The sequence below is a fragment of the Aspergillus saccharolyticus genome (assembly GCF_003184585.1).
Source record: "Aspergillus saccharolyticus JOP 1030-1 unplaced genomic scaffold BP01scaffold_50, whole genome shotgun sequence".
NCBI lineage: Eukaryota > Fungi > Ascomycota > Eurotiomycetes > Eurotiales > Aspergillaceae > Aspergillus > Aspergillus saccharolyticus.
The window spans coordinates 133556-150721 of record NW_020290660.1 but is presented as its reverse complement, the minus strand read 5'-3'; the positions used below and the strand labels follow the sequence as shown (position 1 = coordinate 150721).

The 17166-nt window shown below is 54.6% G+C and overlaps 6 protein-coding genes across 6 annotated transcripts; 3 read left to right on the top strand and 3 right to left on the bottom strand.

The window, feature by feature from the left end:
* Positions 1–1343: 1343 nt before the first annotated feature.
* Positions 1344–1669, bottom strand: BP01DRAFT_183520 (uncharacterized protein). The gene has a single exon (XM_025570887.1). The coding sequence runs from the start codon at positions 1619–1621 to the stop codon at positions 1454–1456; it is 168 nt and encodes a 55-aa protein (XP_025427220.1). The 5' UTR covers positions 1622–1669; the 3' UTR covers positions 1344–1453.
* A 993-nt stretch (positions 1670–2662) lies between these two features.
* btgE (putative cell wall glucanase (Scw11)) lies at positions 2663–5153 on the top strand. The gene is made up of 2 exons (XM_025570886.1): positions 2663–3103; positions 3155–5153. The coding sequence occupies exons 1-2, from the start codon at positions 2920–2922 to the stop codon at positions 4858–4860; spliced, it is 1890 nt and encodes a 629-aa protein (XP_025427219.1). The 5' UTR covers positions 2663–2919; the 3' UTR covers positions 4861–5153.
* A 993-nt stretch (positions 5154–6146) lies between these two features.
* Positions 6147–8921, top strand: BP01DRAFT_360656 (WD40 repeat domain-containing protein). Its single transcript, XM_025575963.1, has 3 exons — positions 6147–6179; positions 6252–7279; positions 7331–8921. The coding sequence occupies exons 2-3, from the start codon at positions 6328–6330 to the stop codon at positions 8767–8769; spliced, it is 2391 nt and encodes a 796-aa protein (XP_025427218.1). The 5' UTR covers positions 6147–6179; positions 6252–6327; the 3' UTR covers positions 8770–8921.
* A 296-nt stretch (positions 8922–9217) lies between these two features.
* BP01DRAFT_360654 (uncharacterized protein) lies at positions 9218–10811 on the top strand. Its single transcript, XM_025575962.1, has 3 exons — positions 9218–9257; positions 9361–10260; positions 10372–10811. The coding sequence occupies exons 2-3, from the start codon at positions 9379–9381 to the stop codon at positions 10504–10506; spliced, it is 1017 nt and encodes a 338-aa protein (XP_025427217.1). The 5' UTR covers positions 9218–9257; positions 9361–9378; the 3' UTR covers positions 10507–10811.
* A 166-nt stretch (positions 10812–10977) lies between these two features.
* Positions 10978–11396, bottom strand: BP01DRAFT_306299 (uncharacterized protein; the record flags this gene model as incomplete). The annotated part of the gene is made up of 2 exons (XM_025572229.1): positions 10978–11094; positions 11301–11396. The coding sequence occupies 2 exons, from the start codon at positions 11394–11396 to the stop codon at positions 10978–10980; spliced, it is 213 nt and encodes a 70-aa protein (XP_025427216.1).
* Positions 11397–14271: 2875 nt separating this feature from the next.
* Positions 14272–16661, bottom strand: chs3 (putative chitin synthase activator (Chs3)). The gene is made up of 3 exons (XM_025570885.1): positions 14745–16661; positions 14472–14678; positions 14272–14410 (listed from the first exon to the last, which is right to left on the bottom strand). The coding sequence occupies exons 1-3, from the start codon at positions 16570–16572 to the stop codon at positions 14406–14408; spliced, it is 2040 nt and encodes a 679-aa protein (XP_025427215.1). The 5' UTR covers positions 16573–16661; the 3' UTR covers positions 14272–14405.
* Positions 16662–17166: the final 505 nt, after the last annotated feature.

Genomic DNA, 17166 nt, shown 5'->3' with positions numbered 1-17166 from the left:
CTAGTATCACCGGAGTTATTTTTCGGGGCTATCTACCTTTGATTGGGGGGCTTTATGAGTGCTGAAAAGTTGGAGGTTGGACTGTAGTCGAAAGATGGCTTGCTTACTGCAACCAGCTGCCTCGGCCATTTGAGAAGCACTAAGGTCTCCATTGATCAATATATTGTGAATAAGATCAAGTGTGGATGAGCTAGATTAGGGGCTATTCTTGTGATTTGACTGCTATCAGTAGTTGAACGGCGGTTGCGATTCTCCTAGAACCGATAGTAGATAGATAATATGTGGTATAAAAAGATATCCATAATTACAGACAGTTGTTATATGACGAAGATGTTATATGCCTTATAATACACGGCCCAACTATCTTCCAGCTCCGTGCCAGGATTGGCTTAGTGTTGTTTCATCCCGGGGTTGCTGAAACAATCGAAGAGTGTAGGTAGTGACTTCGGTATCCGGAAGAACTGTACCTCCCATTGCCTATCCGAATGTATACATAGTATGTATCTCTCTTCAATGGGCATTCGACTGCGATCAGGAACTCGCTTAATCTTACTCAGTTCATCTTGACTATACCCTAGCAATCCTGCCTCAGGCACCGGTCAACAGAAAACTTTCAGTAATCCTGTCAGCACTCACTACGGAGACTGCATGTTACTCTGCGCTCCAATGCTGCGCCTCATCGAGGATGAGATGAGATGAGATGCCATGAATCACTCACTAGCACCCCGTCCAACAACGAGCTCACCTTATAGCCGCTCGACTGCAACCCCATCTTTATACTTACTACACCAACCTCCCACTGAATCAGGGGTAAACTTGGCCATCACCATGTCTCACCCCAATCCAGACTATTGAATTCGCTTAGTGATTGGCAAGGATAGCCGGCTTCAGACTCCAGCCAAGCTCAATCAGGGGCACTCGGTCCGCAGTGGAGGACTGCACTGACTCGGTCCAGACCGGGCTGACCGGGCTGACCGAGTGATGATCAGAGAAGAAAATGAAGGGCGATCGCCAGTAGACTATGTAGCAACAGGGTGTATAGTGTGACTCTGGAGGAAGTGCATTTATACCGTTTAAACTCAGTCCAAACAGCTTCATATATAGTATATAGACCCCTGACCCTGACTGAGGCTGAGGTGGCGGCTGAGCGATTCGACCGATCAGATGCATCCAGCTCCGGATCGTCCGGGGTAGACTAAGACCCAAGGGGGTTCCCTCCACGAGGGACCACCGACGCTGCGTGACTGCAGTGGCCTCGGTTGTTCGGCTCCAGGTCCATCTCCAGCTGTCACCATCGCCCATACCAGAGATAGTTACCAGAGAAAGGTGGTGATGGGGATCGGCTAAGGGTTAAAGTGTCCTCGACGCTAGCTTTCATCTGTCCGCGCACCGATCGCCCTGGTGTTGACTCTATTGACAATTATTGGCAGTGTTACTATGTGTTGAAGGTTATTCAAATTTTCAGGGGCGATGCCGTGCCGCTGCCCGGGATCAGAAAATGAACATCATCATGGATGATACTCCGTACTAGTATATCCTTTCTTGTCCTTGAGGCAGAGATGTAACCCAGCACAACACACCAGTGACATAGAAATAGAATCAACAAAGCAACATCAGACATGCCCTTTTTTTTTTCATATATATCAGCTGTGCTATTCCAGGCATCCTCTTTTCCTCCCAAGACTGGATGAAACCGCAGGCTGCGGGCGGAACCTCCTGAAATCTCACGGTGACATTTTACTGGTCCTTTCAGTGGAGGGCCGGAAATTAAGGTGTTGTTGCATCCAATGGTTGGCTTCAGGGCGGAGGAAAAGTGCCCCGCCAAGCTACCCGATTCAGGCAAGCGTCAACAAAAAGTGACTGGAAAGTTTCCAGTCCTGTTCCTTGCAGCCCGTAAGAGAAAGTGCAGTTGATCCGTCTTGATTCTCTTCATCTGCGCAGTCACTGCGCAGTAACTGATATGAACTTATCTTCTGAAATCTCTAGTTCCTACTGTGTATAGTTCTGTAGCATCACCCGCCAATCTCCCGCATTTGACTGATCGGTGGTCATCGATTGCGCTTGAGTGTGTGGTTAGTGCTGTTGTGATCAAAGCACTCAGTAGATCCAGTACCTACTACTATCAAGTCTGCCATCTTCCACTGGATAGCCGTCACCGAGGTATTCATCTATACTTCATTGTATATCAACTGTACATATGCTGCAGCCACTCAACCACTCCGCCACTGCAGCCATGCAGCCAGCAGACATGCTGCCATACAGCCAAATTGTATAAGTCCGTAGTTCCTGAATCGTCTGCACATACTGCCCCCTGCACAGCACACAGGATCCTTCTAGATCCTCTTAAGATGTCTGTCCCATTCATCTCTGCCCCCACATCCCCTCCATCCGCGAGCCCATTGTGAAACCCACTACCAATCGTGGCCGACAGTGCCTGGCAACCCTGAGTCCAACTAAGTTGACACACCGCCCCCTTTTTGTGAATCTATCCTCATCCTCTTTCCTTTTTCTCTCAAATCCACAATTGGGCCCGTTTTGGCCCTTGAACCTGCATGAGTTTTAGTGCCAATCACCAGCCATCCTCCCGTCTCCAGGGGCGCCACCACCCTTCATCTTCTTAACTTCTTCCCTCTTTTTCCCACCTCTTCCCTTTCTTCTCTTCTTCTTCTTCTTTCTCCTGCTCCTCGTTTCTCTCCTTCATCCTCGGGCGTGTCTCGATTTGTTCTCTGTTTGTAAGGGTCGGACCTGACAATATACTTGAGGCCCGCGTGCTTCCAGTTCTCTCCCTCCCTCCCTAAACAACCACTCTCTTTGACTACCGCTTCACTCTTTTAGCGGGCCCTCATTGCGATCACACCTGATTCGAAACACCACCAGCATCATTGCAAATACATCCATCCCTCGTTGCCAATCAGCAAAATGAAGGGCGCTTTCCTTGCTACCGCCGCCGCGGCTCTTGCCGGCACTGCTCTGGCTGATGGCGCACACCGTCGCCACGCCCACGAGCCCTTCCACCAGCGCCGTGCAGTGCAGGCCAGTGCCCCCTCCGAGGAGACCTGCGGCTGTACCACTGAGGTTGTCACCGTCTGGGGAACCCCGACTCGTGAGTATCCCGGAACCCCTGTGTTGATGCCACTCATCTGACCCCGCGCAGTCGTTCCTGTCTCGACTGCCACCGAGACCGTCATCTCCGAGGTCGTCACCACCCTCCACTCCACCAGCTACACCACTGTGACCGTCGTTGCTACTCCGGGCGAGTCTGCAGGTACCGTCCCCGCTGGAGGCTCCCCCGGAGAGGCTTCCTCCACCCCCGAGGGGGTCGCTGCCACTGGCGTCTCTAGCGCTACGGGTGCTACCGCCGTCCCTGTCGAGACCACCTCGACCGCCGCGGCTGCTGCTGTCCCCACCACCTCGAGCCCGGCGGCTGCCGCTCCCACCTCCAGCGCCGTGGTGCTGCCCACCCCTGATGTCACCACCTTCGCTTCGACCGGTGTCTACACCATCCCTGCGTCCACCGTGACTGTCAGCGAGACCACCAGCGTCGTCAGCCCTACCAGCACCGCCTTGACCAGCGGTACCAACACCTACGGTGGTGTGACGACCGTCGTTGAGACCTCGACCACCATTGTCTGCCCCTATGCCACCGTCAAGCCCTCGGGCACCACCGTCACCAGCGTCATTGAGCACACCACCTACTACTGCCCCGTCGCGGGTACCTACACCATTGCTCCCACCACCACCTATGTCCCCGCCAGCACTGTCGTGACTTACCCCGCCGTGTCCACCGTCACCCCGGGCGTCTACTCTCACACCGCCGAGGTTGTCACCGTCACCGTCACGGACTACACCTACACTTGCCCCTTCAGCGGCTCCACTAGCTCCGCTGCGGTTGCCGTGACCACTCCCTCCGCGGCCGCTGCCACCTCCACTGTTGTCCCTGCCACCACTGTTGTTCCTGCCACCACTGTTGTTGCTGCCACCACTGCCGTTCCCGCGACCTCGAGCGTCAAGGTCAGCACCGTCTCTAGCGCGGCGGCCAGCTCCTCCAGCGCCGCCGCCTCCACTGGTGTCAGCGCTACTGGCCTGATGGGTATGACCTACACCCCTTACACCAACGACAACGGCTGCAAGTCCACCGCTACCATCACCTCGGACATCAAGACGATCGCCGCCAAGGGCTTCACCCACATCCGTCTCTACTCCACCGACTGCAACACCCTCGAGATCATCGGTGAGCTTGCTGAGGAGCTCGGCCTCAAGCTGATTCTCGGAGTCTACATCTCCAGCACTGGTACCTCAGGCGCCGCCAGCCAGGTCACGGCCATTACCGAGTGGGGCAAGTGGGAGCTGGTCAGCCTGATCGTCGTCGGTAACGAGGCCGTCTCCTCCGGATACACCGATGCCGCGTCCCTTGCCAGCTTCATCACCTCGTGCAAGACCACCTTCACCGCTGCCGGCTACACTGGCCAGATCACCACCACGGAGCCCGTCGACATCTGGCAGGAGTACGGTACCAGCGACCTCTGCAGCGTCGTTGACATCCTGGGAGCCAACATCCACCCCTTCTTCAACGCCCAGACCACCGCCGCCGAGGCCGGTACCTTTGCCACCGCCGAGTTCACCCTCCTGAAGACGATCTGCTCGGGCCTGAGCATCATCAACCTGGAGACCGGCTGGCCTAGCAAGGGTAACGCCAACGGCGCGGCTGTTCCCGGGGAGTCGGAGCAGGCCACGGCCATCAAGGCCATCCGGGAGGCGGTCGGTAGCGACTCGGTCTTCTTCTCGTACGCCAACGATCTCTGGAAGTCGCCTGGCGAGTTCGACGTGGAGCAGTACTGGGGTTGCATTGACCAGTTCTAAGCGATTGGGAGCTGGGTGTGTACAGATACAGGCCAAGTGTTGATTTGATTGGCTTTGGAGTTTTTTTTTTTTAGTTTTTTTTTTTCTTCTTCTTCTCTTTCGTGGGTTCCCTCGTTGCGGGTGTAGGCCATACGATCGGACTGTCCAATTTTCCTTCTTCGTGCCTGGGACCATTTTTGTCGTAGATATCATTTTTTTTTTTTTCTGTGACTGAAGTTCTGATTCAATGTGTCTACTCACCGGGTGCATCCGCGTTCCTATCCCGAGTTGTATATGCTAATTTATTACGGATTCACGATGCTTTATGATGAGGTGTCACTTGGAATGAGTGAGTAGTGGTAGATAGACCCTGCCGGTGAATCTGTGGGGTAAATCGTTTGGTGTGCCATGGGGGGCCCATGAGTGACCGTTTGATCAGATCTGTCCAACACCCCACAATGACGACAATGGATAGAGGATGATTTGGTGCACGCTGCAAGGGACTGAGGGGATAGTGGCAAGTTGATATTGCGGTGAAGTCCAGTGAAGTACCGTCTGCTGACTAACCCCGACAAAAGTACGGAACTAATGACTAGTAGTTCAGTGACTAGTATTGGAGCAGAGGGGAAAAGAACCACACTGTAGGCTGCGTAGGAGAAACACTACTAGTACGGAGTACATAGCAGTCAGTAACTTGCGGGCAATCCTTCACGTTGAGGCCCATTAGGCACGGGGGGTACATGTGACTGACACTGAGGGATGCACGTTTGAAACCCCTCATGATTACTAGGGATTCTTCCTCTTCTTTCTTACCCCCCCACCCCCCACATCTCCTCTTTCTCCTTCTCTCTCTCAGTTTCTTGAACTTGAATCATTCGATTGCAGATTCCATTTGCATACTAGTATATGGACTGATATTTTCCGAGCTAGATTACGAGTCTTCCTCCCCCCCCCCATTCCCCTCTTCTCCGGCTGTCTGTCTCGCTTGGTCCCCCGGGGCGCCATTTATTCTCTGGTTGAAGTGGCGTATCACCTGTCAACAATTTAAAGTGCAGCATTGCCCCTCTCGGTTGGATTTGCTCGTTTGCTGCACCTGCCTGTCAATCAGATTCTCGTCTTTCGCCCGCCATTCGGCTCCGACTGGCACCACCGATCCTGACTGCCACTGCCAGTGTTCGTCCCCTCCGTGTGGGGGAGGAGGGAGTTGCGCTGCGGGGTGGAAAAACCCTCCACGGGTGTGATTTGCGATCGCAACAAAAAGCAAAAAGAGAAGAGAAAAAGAAAGAGAAAAAGAGAAGGAAAAAAAAAAAAAAAGAACAAAAGTGAAAAGACAAAGTAACGTGTGTACCTCACTTCACCCACCACTGCCTCGGCCGATCGGCGATTAATCAGTTTCATTCGCTCGCCACCAGTTGGTCGCCCGAAGAGTGAGCGGTCGCCAGCATTTCCGTCGCCAACCGATTGCCGCTGCATCTGATGATGCCCGGAATGCCTGCTCAACTGTCTCCCGACTCTGCTTCGTCTGCCTTGTCCAGCTCGCCGGTCCGCGCAGCTGGTTCTTTCGCGAACACCCCCTTCAGCAATGTCTCCCGTCCATCGTCACAACCTCCCAACTGGTCGCCTTCCGCTACCCGTCAAGACATGACGCCCCCCGAGGGTGACGGGCCCCCGCCGGGCGCATCCGCCTCGTTCGTCGCAGACCCAAGGACTGGTCTGGACATGACCTTGATGGCGGTTCCGCAATTTCCCAACGCCCCTCGCGACGCCGCCCCGGTCGCGGTGACGGCGATCGTCAACGCAGTGATGGAGCCGGAAGGATTCGCCCGCTACAGTCATGCTGCCGACCCATCGACGCCCCGGCTCACCTCGTCATCTCCGTCGAGAGAGTGGTATGATACCGACTCGGAATTGACTGACTCGGAAATGACCGACGTGCTCTCGGACGTCGGGGGCGTCCCGCTGGGGCCATACTTGAGTGCATACAACGAGGAGGTTCCGGGCCCAGTATACGCGCACGGGATATCCTCGAGCATCTCGGAGATGACCGATGACGATGAGGATGAGGATGAGGCGGCCGACTTGATCATCGACTACGATTCGTCCGTCGTGGAGACGCGACCGACGACCCTGTCCGAGTTGGATCACGATCCCGACGACACTTACAAGTTCTACATGGATGATGGCGGAGAGGAATCTGACTACGAGGATCCTGAGGCGCGGGCCCGCCGCAGTACTGCCGCCTTATCGGAAGTCGATTTCGATGAGTTCTATCAGGGACTGGACTCTGGGTACGTGCCGCAGTCTTCGGAGATGGTTCCCGGCGCCGCCGCCGCCGCCGCCGCCCACGATGACCACAGCGCTTCCGTGTCCGAGGGAGATGAGGCCAGCGGCGTTGACGCACCGAATGAGCAACATGTTACAGACCCGGCTGGTGGGACAGGTAAGGTGTAATCGTCGCTCTGTTGTGGCGGCTTGGCTAACTGTCCTACAGTCAAAGAACGGAACTTGACCATCGATCAATTTCTCGGGCAATGGTGCCGCCATTCATACGCGCCCTCAATGCCCTACCCCTCACGTGGGCTTACTCCGATCTCTCGCGTCGCTCTCGATAGTCTGCTGGTGTGGACGCCGCCGGCCAAGATTGTGCGGCCGGCCGGGTATCGATGGGACTTTTTTGATATCCAGCAGATTCCGTGGAAGGAGGTGTTGCAGGTCAAACGGTCTTATGCGCGGGAGTTGCGAGATCACTCGTACACCTCCTACCATAACTTGGAGTACTCGCGCCAACGGCCGGGAGCGAGATTGCCACAGGATGAAACCTTTTTTCGCGAGAAGGCCATGTACACGGGCCACAAGGCGAGCATCGAGCATTTCCAGCTGCGCAACCTCATGTCCGCGGCGGCCTACCATACGGTCCACTTTGCGCACGAATCGAAGATCTACTCGTGGGTCCCGGTGTACGATGAGCTGCGGTGCCTGATCGATCTGTCCAAGCCGACGGTGGAGTCCGGACTGCAGGCCCCGGTGAAGATCTCGACGATGAAGTCGGCGCATGACATCACGATCGCGGGAGGGTTCGCCGGCGAGTACGCTTTACGCGCGCTGGGCACAGCCGGGTCAGGGATCGCGGGGTATGTGACGCAAGATCCGAACGGCATCACGAACCACATCGACGTGGTGCCGAGTCGCAGCAGTCGATCGCCGCTGGGGATCTTCGCGTCGAACGACCGCCATCTTCGGGTGCTGGACTGCGAGACGAACACGTTCCTCGCCGACTACGAGCTCTCGCGCGCGGTGAACTGCACGGCGACGGCGCCGGACGGGCGTCTCCGGGTGGTGATTGGCGACTCGCCGGATGCGTGGGTGGTGGAGGCGGACAGCGGGCGGCCGGTGCATCCGCTGCGGGGCCATCGCGACTTTGGGTTTGCGTGCGCGTGGTCGCCGGACATGCGGCACATTGCGACGAGCAACCAGGACAAGACGGCGATCATCTGGGACGTGCGCATGTGGCGCATGCTGCAGAAGATCGAATCCGATGTGGCCGGGTACCGCTCGGTGCGGTTCTCCCCCGTGGGCGGGGGGTCGCGGACGCTGCTGCTGTGCGAGCCGGCGGACCGGGTCACGATTGTGAATGCGCAGACGTACCAGGGCCGGCAGGTGCACGACTTCTTCGGGGAGATTGGCGGGGCGGACTACTCACCGGACGGCAGTACGATCTGGGTGGCCAACACGGACGAGCACTTTGGGGGGTTCATGGAGTACGAGCGGCGACAATGGGGGCAACGGTATGGACCGCAGGGGCTGCCGAACGAGTGGACGCGGGAAGCGGAGTTGGATGAGGACGAGCGGTGCCTGTTGAGGGAGCGTGAGCGACAGCAGCGGGTGCTGTGGAATCTGGGGGATGAGGAGCATGAAGCGTTGATCTTGTAGTTATACGGAGAGTGTAGTGGGGGTGTGTTTGGGGGGGTTGCATTAGCGAGATACCAGTAGACTGTACATTGTCTACATTTGCGTCTATATTACGACTGATGATTTGCCTGATGAGCCAGATGAGTGTTTAACAGGTAACAGTTGACAGTTAACAGTTGACAGTAAATGATTGCATCATGGTGCAGAAGCAAGCACGGCACACTTACTGCCGTGTGGCACACAATACGAGTGAGTGGCTGAGCGCCATACTGCAGTGCCCTCAACTTATTCACTGCCCAATGCAATAAGTGGAGCAGCATCTCCCGCCCCGCGCCGATCTACACCGCTCAGCCACAGCTGATTGCCCCTCAATTACGTACGTACGTAAATACTGCTGCTGCTGGTGTGTGGTGGTGCTCCCCCTCGTCATTCGGGCTTTTCCTTCTCTTCTCTTCTGATTCTTCCATCATCTGTCTTGTTGAGATCACCTACACACATACACACATTTGGTAGCGTCCCCCTCCCTCTCTTTATTGTCTTATTGTCTGTCTGAATCAACCTGCAGTCGCAGTAGTCACCCGCTTGCTAATCTTGGTTTGAACCTTCCTGCAGTCTCATCCAGCAAGCAAGATGTCCTTTTCCAACTTCATCTCCTCGGCTATCGAGCAGGCGGCTAGCAACTATGCTGGTGGCGGCAACAACAACAACAACAGTGATAACAGTGGTAACGGGGGTTCGCACCACGGTCAGGGTCAAGGGCAGGGGGAGTATAGCCAGGGTGGCTATGGTGGTGAGCAGAGCTATGGAGGCCAGCAGGGCTATGGAGGGCAGCAGGGCTATGGAGGCCAGCAAGGTGGTTATGGAGGCCAGCAGCACCACCAGCAGGGTGGCTATGGAGGCCAGCAGGGCTATGGAGGTGAGCAGGGTGGTTATGGAGGGCAGCAGGGCTATGGAGGGCAGCAGGGCTATGGTGGTGAGCAAGGTGGTTATGGAGGCCAGCAGGGCTATGGAGGCCAGCAGCACCACCAGCAGGGTGGTTACGGCGGCGGTGGCTATGGTGGTGAGCAAGGTGGTTACGGCGGCGGCGGTGGCTATGGCAACAACGAAGGCAGCTACGGCCACAACCCTCCCCACCAGAACCCCAATTACGCCTCGCGCCCCAGCTACGAGGATGTCGCGCAGGCCACCTCGCACGCGGAATCCCACAGCGGCGGCACCGGCTCCTCCGACCTCTTCAACACGGCGCTGAACTACATCACCAACCGCCACAGCAAGGGGGACGAGGACGAGGAGATCGACGAGGCCCAGATGGTGCAGTCCCACCAGGCCGTCTACAACGGGGGTAGCCAGCAGCATGATTCCCGCACTCTGGGCGCGGGCGCGGCGATGCAGGCGCTGAAGATGTTCTCGTCTGGCAGCTCGGGGGGCTCCGGTGGCAAGAATGAGTTTATTGGGCTGGCGATGGCGCAGGCTAGTAAGCTGTGGGAGGAGAAGAGTTCGAGTGGACAGGCTGTAAGTTTTTCCCTCCCTTCGAACCCTTCCGGGGGTGTTGATTTTCATTCATCAATAAGGTGGAGGTGAAGGTGTTGTTACGGTGGCGGTTGCTAACGATTCGATGAATAGTCCGGAGACAAGCAGTCCGCTATCAACCAGGCCGCTGAGATGGCGTTGAAGATGTACATGAAGAGTCAGGGCAGTGGGTCGAGTGGTACGGGGGGTCCTGCGGGTTTGCTGAGCTTGGCGAGTAAGTTTTTGTAATGCTGCTAGGCACTTTCTGTGGGTGGTGTGTGGGTTGGTTGTTTGACTTGCTTACTGTTATTTAATGGACTCTACTGTTATTCCATGGACTGTTGAATGTGGTTCTAGGTAGTGATTGATTGCCTTGTGAGGGTGTAGCTTCTGTAGCTTCCAGGTGGTTTACATCCTATAGCTTCAGTCCGAGCTATACCTCCCAGGTAGACCTACTCGGTATCTCAAAACTGCTAGAATCCCTGCAAGGACATGGTAATTATTAGCGTCACGCTAAACCCAGTCTCTCACACCATGAATTCCACTCATTAGCTGATATTATAGATAGCATATCACACCCTCCTGACTCTAGATACAGACTCCCTCTATCCTCACCAAACAGACATTACCCTCAAACAACCCCCCCCCGCAGGCAGCTAATAGTATTCCTCCAGCATCAAGCTAATACTCAAATCAACGGTGACAGCGCTTCACCCTTAGTCAGCCCAGCTCAACCCATCCCCAGACAGAAAGACTTACATGATCCGCTCCGCAGGTCAAGGGAGGACAACAGCCCATCCCGCTGGTCGAGTTGGAGATACACATTCTGTCGTTGAGCTATGCATTTGTCAGTTTTATTCCTTAAAACAGCTTCATGTATGTGCTTGATCAGAGGTTCAGTCGAGCTTTGAATTGAATTGTGAAAAGCTCGCTGGAGGACTGGCGGAGTATGCATATGCATATGTCCAAAGTGTAGCTTTCCACTCCGTTATCCCCTCCTCTGACCAAAAGCCAAAGGTAACAAGCCAAAGGACAAAACCTACCCCAATGCAAGAAATCTCCATATTGAACATCCCATTCTCAGCAGGTCGGGCAACAGCCATCGAGGCGAAGAGGGCGAGGACAGCGAGGAAGCGCATGTTGATCGATGGGTTCGAAGTGTGTATGTTATAAATGGGAGAAATTATCTGGTGTGGTGGCGAACTGCAGAAACAAACTGTTAGCTAGAACCGGCTTTTTTCAACACAACCAGCCTTTTCAGACTGAGAGTTGATGATCCCGACCCCATGGCCACAGTCACCACGAGCACAACCACGAGCCACACAACACAACTTCGGTCTAATAGGGCAGATGAGATGACAGACAAATAACATCACATACCACGGGTACTTCTCTAGTCAATCCCACTCAATCAATCAAGCAAAGAACGTGGACACAATCCGCCAGGGGATAACTTCTAAAGATAAAAGGTATGACGGAAGAGGAGGTTGGGTGCAGACAGGAGCAGATCAGGAGAAGGAGAAAAAGGAACAGGAAACAAACTCGGAGAAGCCAAGGGTTTTATGACTTAACGAGGTGTCTCAGCTGTAGATCCCTCAGTCCCTCAGTCCCTCAGTCCGTCTCTTGGAGTGAATTGTTACAGAGGGGGGGAAAGTTTCCGGTCGGATTATTTTCTTTCGGTTGGTTGTGTCATTCATGCAGAACGTGAATGGTTTTTCACACGTTATCTACATCTGCTCCTGTTCTATTCAATTGACTCGTTGAGTGAATTCGGGTTGGAGTGGATGTATGTAACTCAGAGTGCCGTGCAGCCCTGAGAATGTGCCGGTACCAACTACTACTGTAAGTGAAACAGTAGCGCGACTAATCGGCGGGATCGGCGCGGGAATCCCTGCGGAGAGAAGCTGTGGATCGGCAGGGGAGGGGAGGGGAGGGGAGGGGAGGGGGGGGCGGGTGCCCAGCCATCCTCCTTCTCTCCTCTTTCTTTTCCTCTCAAAAAACCAGGGCACTTTTGGACCCCAGACGAGACCCTCCCTGACTCACTCCAGTCCCAGTTATTCCCCCGTATTACTCCCGGTTGACCCCGTTGATTTTGTTAGTTCAGAGAGTGGATCCTTCGAATTCTGCCGTATATTTGATTATTCATCTGATGATTAATACTTTGTATGGCCACCTTCGGCGTTGATAACTGCCTCACACCTCGCCTGCATGCTTTCGATCAATTCCCTTAAGTAATTAGCTGGTAAAGCATCCCAAGCAGCCCGTACAACCTCACGTAGCTGATCATATGATAACTGCTCATCATGAGGAAAAAACGGTTCAATCCAGTTCTTTATCCCAATTCCAAACAGCCTCAATTGGATTCAGGTCCGGTGAAAAAGCAGGCCATGTGATTGGAAAAATACCGCGTTCGTCCAGTTCTTGAATTGTCTCTACTTGCATCGGGCGCATTATCTTGCGTTAATTGAAGCTGTATATATTCATCACCATCGATCAAGCGTATATAACCATCGATATTTGGAATGATTCGCTCGGAATAGCGTTTGGCGTTGATACTACCCCATTCTTTCTCCCAAAAAAAGACATGGACCTTTGGTTGTATGTATTATGAAAAGATGCCCAAAACATCCAGCCACGTTCACGTGGTAGGCTTGTACAGAGACGTGTTTCATCGAGTTCTTCACCAGCTTTGCGAGTAACATAAATCCGTTTATGAAAGCCTGAAGTAACCCAGGTTTCATGAGTCCAAAGAATTCGATTCCATTGATGACGCGTCCAACCTCGCCTGTTCATTAGCCGGTGAAAGCGGTGGTTCTTGAAGAGCCTTGCTACTAGCCGGTGAAAGCGGTGGTTTTTGAAGAGCCTTGCTATTAGCCGGTGAAAGAAGTGGTTTTTGAAGAGCCTTGTAACGCGAATAGCCTCGTTTTTTCAAAGCACGCGTTAAAGCAGTGACGCCGATAGGAAGCTTCAGTTCTGCAATAACGCGGTGATATGGTAAGCGGCGGGTACGCTTGGAGCTCGAAATCCACCGAATAACTTCAGTCACTTCTTCGTCTGAAAGCTTTGGCTCAGCACCTTTAGCCTTGCGAGGAGTAGCTTGTTCACTTTGACATGTGTACTGAACTTGGCGGTAACTGATTTGAAGCTGATTTACAATTTGTTGATATGTAAATCCAGCGTCTCGAAGAGTAAGAACTCGCAGGCGATCATCTCGATTAAGACGCTTTGAATGTATCGCTTTTGGAGCAGAAGGAGAGGTAGGCTCAGGTGTAGAAGGCATTTTTGATCAAAATCAGTATCATATATTTTGTGACGCGTATACAGCTTCATATTCCACGCGTATGTAGATTCGGAAGGCGGTGCAAGGAAGAGCTCACCGCTCCATGGATCCACCTCGCCACTGGACTAACAAAATCAACGGGGTCAACCGGAGTACTACTCCGGTTAAGAAATTGGCACTTCTCTCGCCCCCATCCTCCTCATTAGTCCTAGCGGGGCCATTTGCAATTTCATCTTGGGTTGTAACTTGCAGGGCAATGTCATGTAACCATGGTCTTGCTTTAGGGTAAAGATAAGGCAATCCGCAGACATCAAATCTTGACGTGCCGGCAGTTTTGTCTTGATACGGTCTCATCACGACCGAGTTCGTGCACACAGGTGAGGTCATGCAGTGTCAACTAAACTGCCCGCGGATCATATGCTCGATCCATCTTCAACGAACCTGCCCTCGATATATGGTCGTTCCACATTGGTATTGTATCTACTGTATTCATCGGCGTCGGCTATATACTCGCTCCTCACATAGTGTAGTACCCAGAGTCCTGTTGATCCCATGTCACTCGGAAAACACATCGCAACACATCTCGTGCACAGCCAAGTGACCATCTACATCTTGCCAGTGCATGTGGTTATCTGACTTTGCAATTCACCGTCCATTCCTCCACGGCCAGGCTCAATCCCGGCACCACCTATGCGTACATACACCCCCCCCAATATACACTCACTTTCAACTGTATCCAAGCATTGCAGTGCTATGTTGAAATGCCATTCCCGCTGGTATAAAGAATGTCTCCAAGATAAAGGCTCAATGATCATGCATAATGTGCATCCGTCGCGCGTGTCCTTAGAAAATGCTGAAGCGTTTGGCTTTACCCTCTATTCCAATTAGTATGCAGTTCAGTGATGCAACACCATGCATGCAAAATCGCACTCACCCGGCTTCCCCTTCTTCTTGCCCGGTTCTTCGGCACTCGGCGCAACCCCATCGGCCGCCGCTCGAATCGTCGCCAGCCGGTTCGTCGCCCGCGCATCGCCTTGCTCCGCCGCCTTGACATACCACACATTGGCTTGCAGCGGGTCCCGCCGACATCCAATCCCCGTCTCCGTGAAGTACCCAATGGCATATTGCGCTTTCACCAACCCTATTCGACGTCTCAGTAGCTGGCACTCTCCAGGCACAGACAATCCAGACACAGCAATTGACTTACCAGCTTCAGCAGCACGCTTGGCCCATTCATACGCCTCCTCCTCGTCCTTCTCGAGCACCGGCTCCGCCCCGATGAGATACCACGCGCACAGAGCCATCATCGCCAAAGGGTGGCCGCCCTGGGCCGCCCCCGTGTAAAAGTGGATCGACAAAGCCGGGTCCCGCGGGCAATCCAGCTTGCCGTGTTCGTATGCGTCTCCCAGCCGGTAGCTGGCCTCCACATGTCCCAGGTCGGCCGACTTGGTGAAGAGCTGAGCCGCGTACGAGGGATCCGGGAACACGTCATCGCCATATCCGGTTTCATGCAGCAATCCAAGCTCATACGGCCCCGAGTTGTACTGCTCGTCCGCCGACTCGGCCGCACGCTTGAGCCATTTGATGCCCTCGCGATACCGCTTCCCGAGGCCCATATCGCCCGCGAGACAGGCCTTTGACATCCGAAGCATCGCGCCCGGATGATTCTTGGATGCCGCTTGCCGGTAGAACTGCTGGGCACGCGCAGCGTCCACCCGAGTCCCCCAGCCAAACTCAAAACACAGAGCCGCCCGATAGCAGGCCTCGACGTGACCATGTTTGCTGGCCGCCACAAACAGCGGAAACGCCCGATCGTAGTCTTCCTTGCCCTTGCTGAATAAACCAGATGCGTACCCGTCCGCAATGTAGTATTGCGCAAACGGGTAGCTCCGATCCGACAGCCGCTGGAGGATCGACTTGGCTTCTTTCAGCATGCCGCTCCGAGAGATTTCCGACGCCTTTCGCCCGTACACGGCAGATGCATCTCCGCCGGACCCGTCCGCTGGCATGTCCAGCGCTGCGTTGACCATAAACAAGGCAAACTCATACTGCACTGCCGGGTCACCTGTCTTCTTGACATTGGCCAGATACATGTCGAAGGTCTGCTTGTGGCTCAGCAAAGAGGCGTTGTTGCCGATGACGGACTGCAGTTGGGAGTTTCCGAGCTGCACCGGGGCCGGACCCGGCTGAGGATAGTGGCTGTTCAGTTGATCCACAAAGGTTAGCGGCCGAATGTCGGGTGATGCCACAGACTCTCTCGACGATGACCGGCCATGAAGATATGGGGATAGATGAGGAGACCGGTGGCGTCCCTCGCCGACACTGGATGTGAATGAGTACGTCGATCGCGGGCGAGGTCTGGCGCTCAAATAACCGTTCGTGCCGACATTTTCTCCGGACCCGGGTGCCGGAGATGGCGTAGGGACCTCGTAAGGACGATGGTGGTAGTGTAAGGGTTCATAGACCTCTGGTGTCTCTGTGCTGCTATCTATACTTTCCCGCGGCGAGACAGGTCCGCCCTCCTTGGCGGCTTGGTCCAAGGAGGATGTGCTGGTCCCTGCATTGCTGTTGGGCTGTTCTCTGGCGCTGGGGTCAACCACAGACCACGAGCCACTACTCGTGGGCGTGTGCCCGTAGACTGACGGCCGCGGAGCTCGATACAATTCTCCCTCACGTGGAGATGCACCGTGGATATCTTTCCCATGCGTCGGGGAATTTTCCGCAAGTGACAAGTCGGAAAAGGCAGCACCCGTAAGTGACAGAGCATATTCGTCGTGGTGGAAATGCTGGACGGGCTGGTCTCCCTCGCCATGAATCCGCACCCGTGGAACGGAGACGGGCTGATGTGTGTCTTCCCCGGTCGCCAGCGGTTGCGACGGGGGTTGTTCGCGGGCTGAGACCATCTTCAGTTGATGATGCGAGCTGGGTCGCCGGGAAGTTTCGTGACGCGAGGGAAGGGGCGGGGATGAACGGAGATAGACGGGGGGAGGGGAGGGCAGCGGCTGCGAATATCTGCTGGCCTCTAGGCTTGCCATTGGGCCAACTCCTCACAGTTTCCTGAGGCGTACGTAATCCTCCGTGAGCTCTCCAACTTTGCGAGTGGATATGTGGCTAGACCCAGGCAGTAGAAATCGGCAGCGAGGCTAGGCATTGGCGATGTAGGTGGCCATGTGGGAGATCAAGGAGATTCGAGGAAACAATTTTGGAACGACAGATGGAATGTCAAGTCACCGAGAGATGGGATGTGCACCGGTTATCAGGCGGACAGGGATTGAGGAATGTGGAGAATCTGGAGACGATGGGTCAATGAGAGGAGGAACATCGGGGGGTCCACCGGGCAGAGTAGACAGGCTTACCTTGTCAAATGTGTTGAAGGAACCGTAATGATGATCGGTACTTCCGAGAGGTCATTCCGCCAGTACAAAACGAGAGGAGGTTCACGCAGACCAACGAGAGTCGGGGGCAGAGAATATAGAGAGGAGACCCAAACGAGAGTGACACTCTGCTAAGTAGAATGGGAGGGAGAGAGAGAGAGAGCGAGAGAAAGAGAGAGGAGGGGAAAAGAAATGTGGTGCGGTGATGGGAGAATGAGAGGAAATGGCGAGAAAAGGGAGAGTAACGGTACGCAA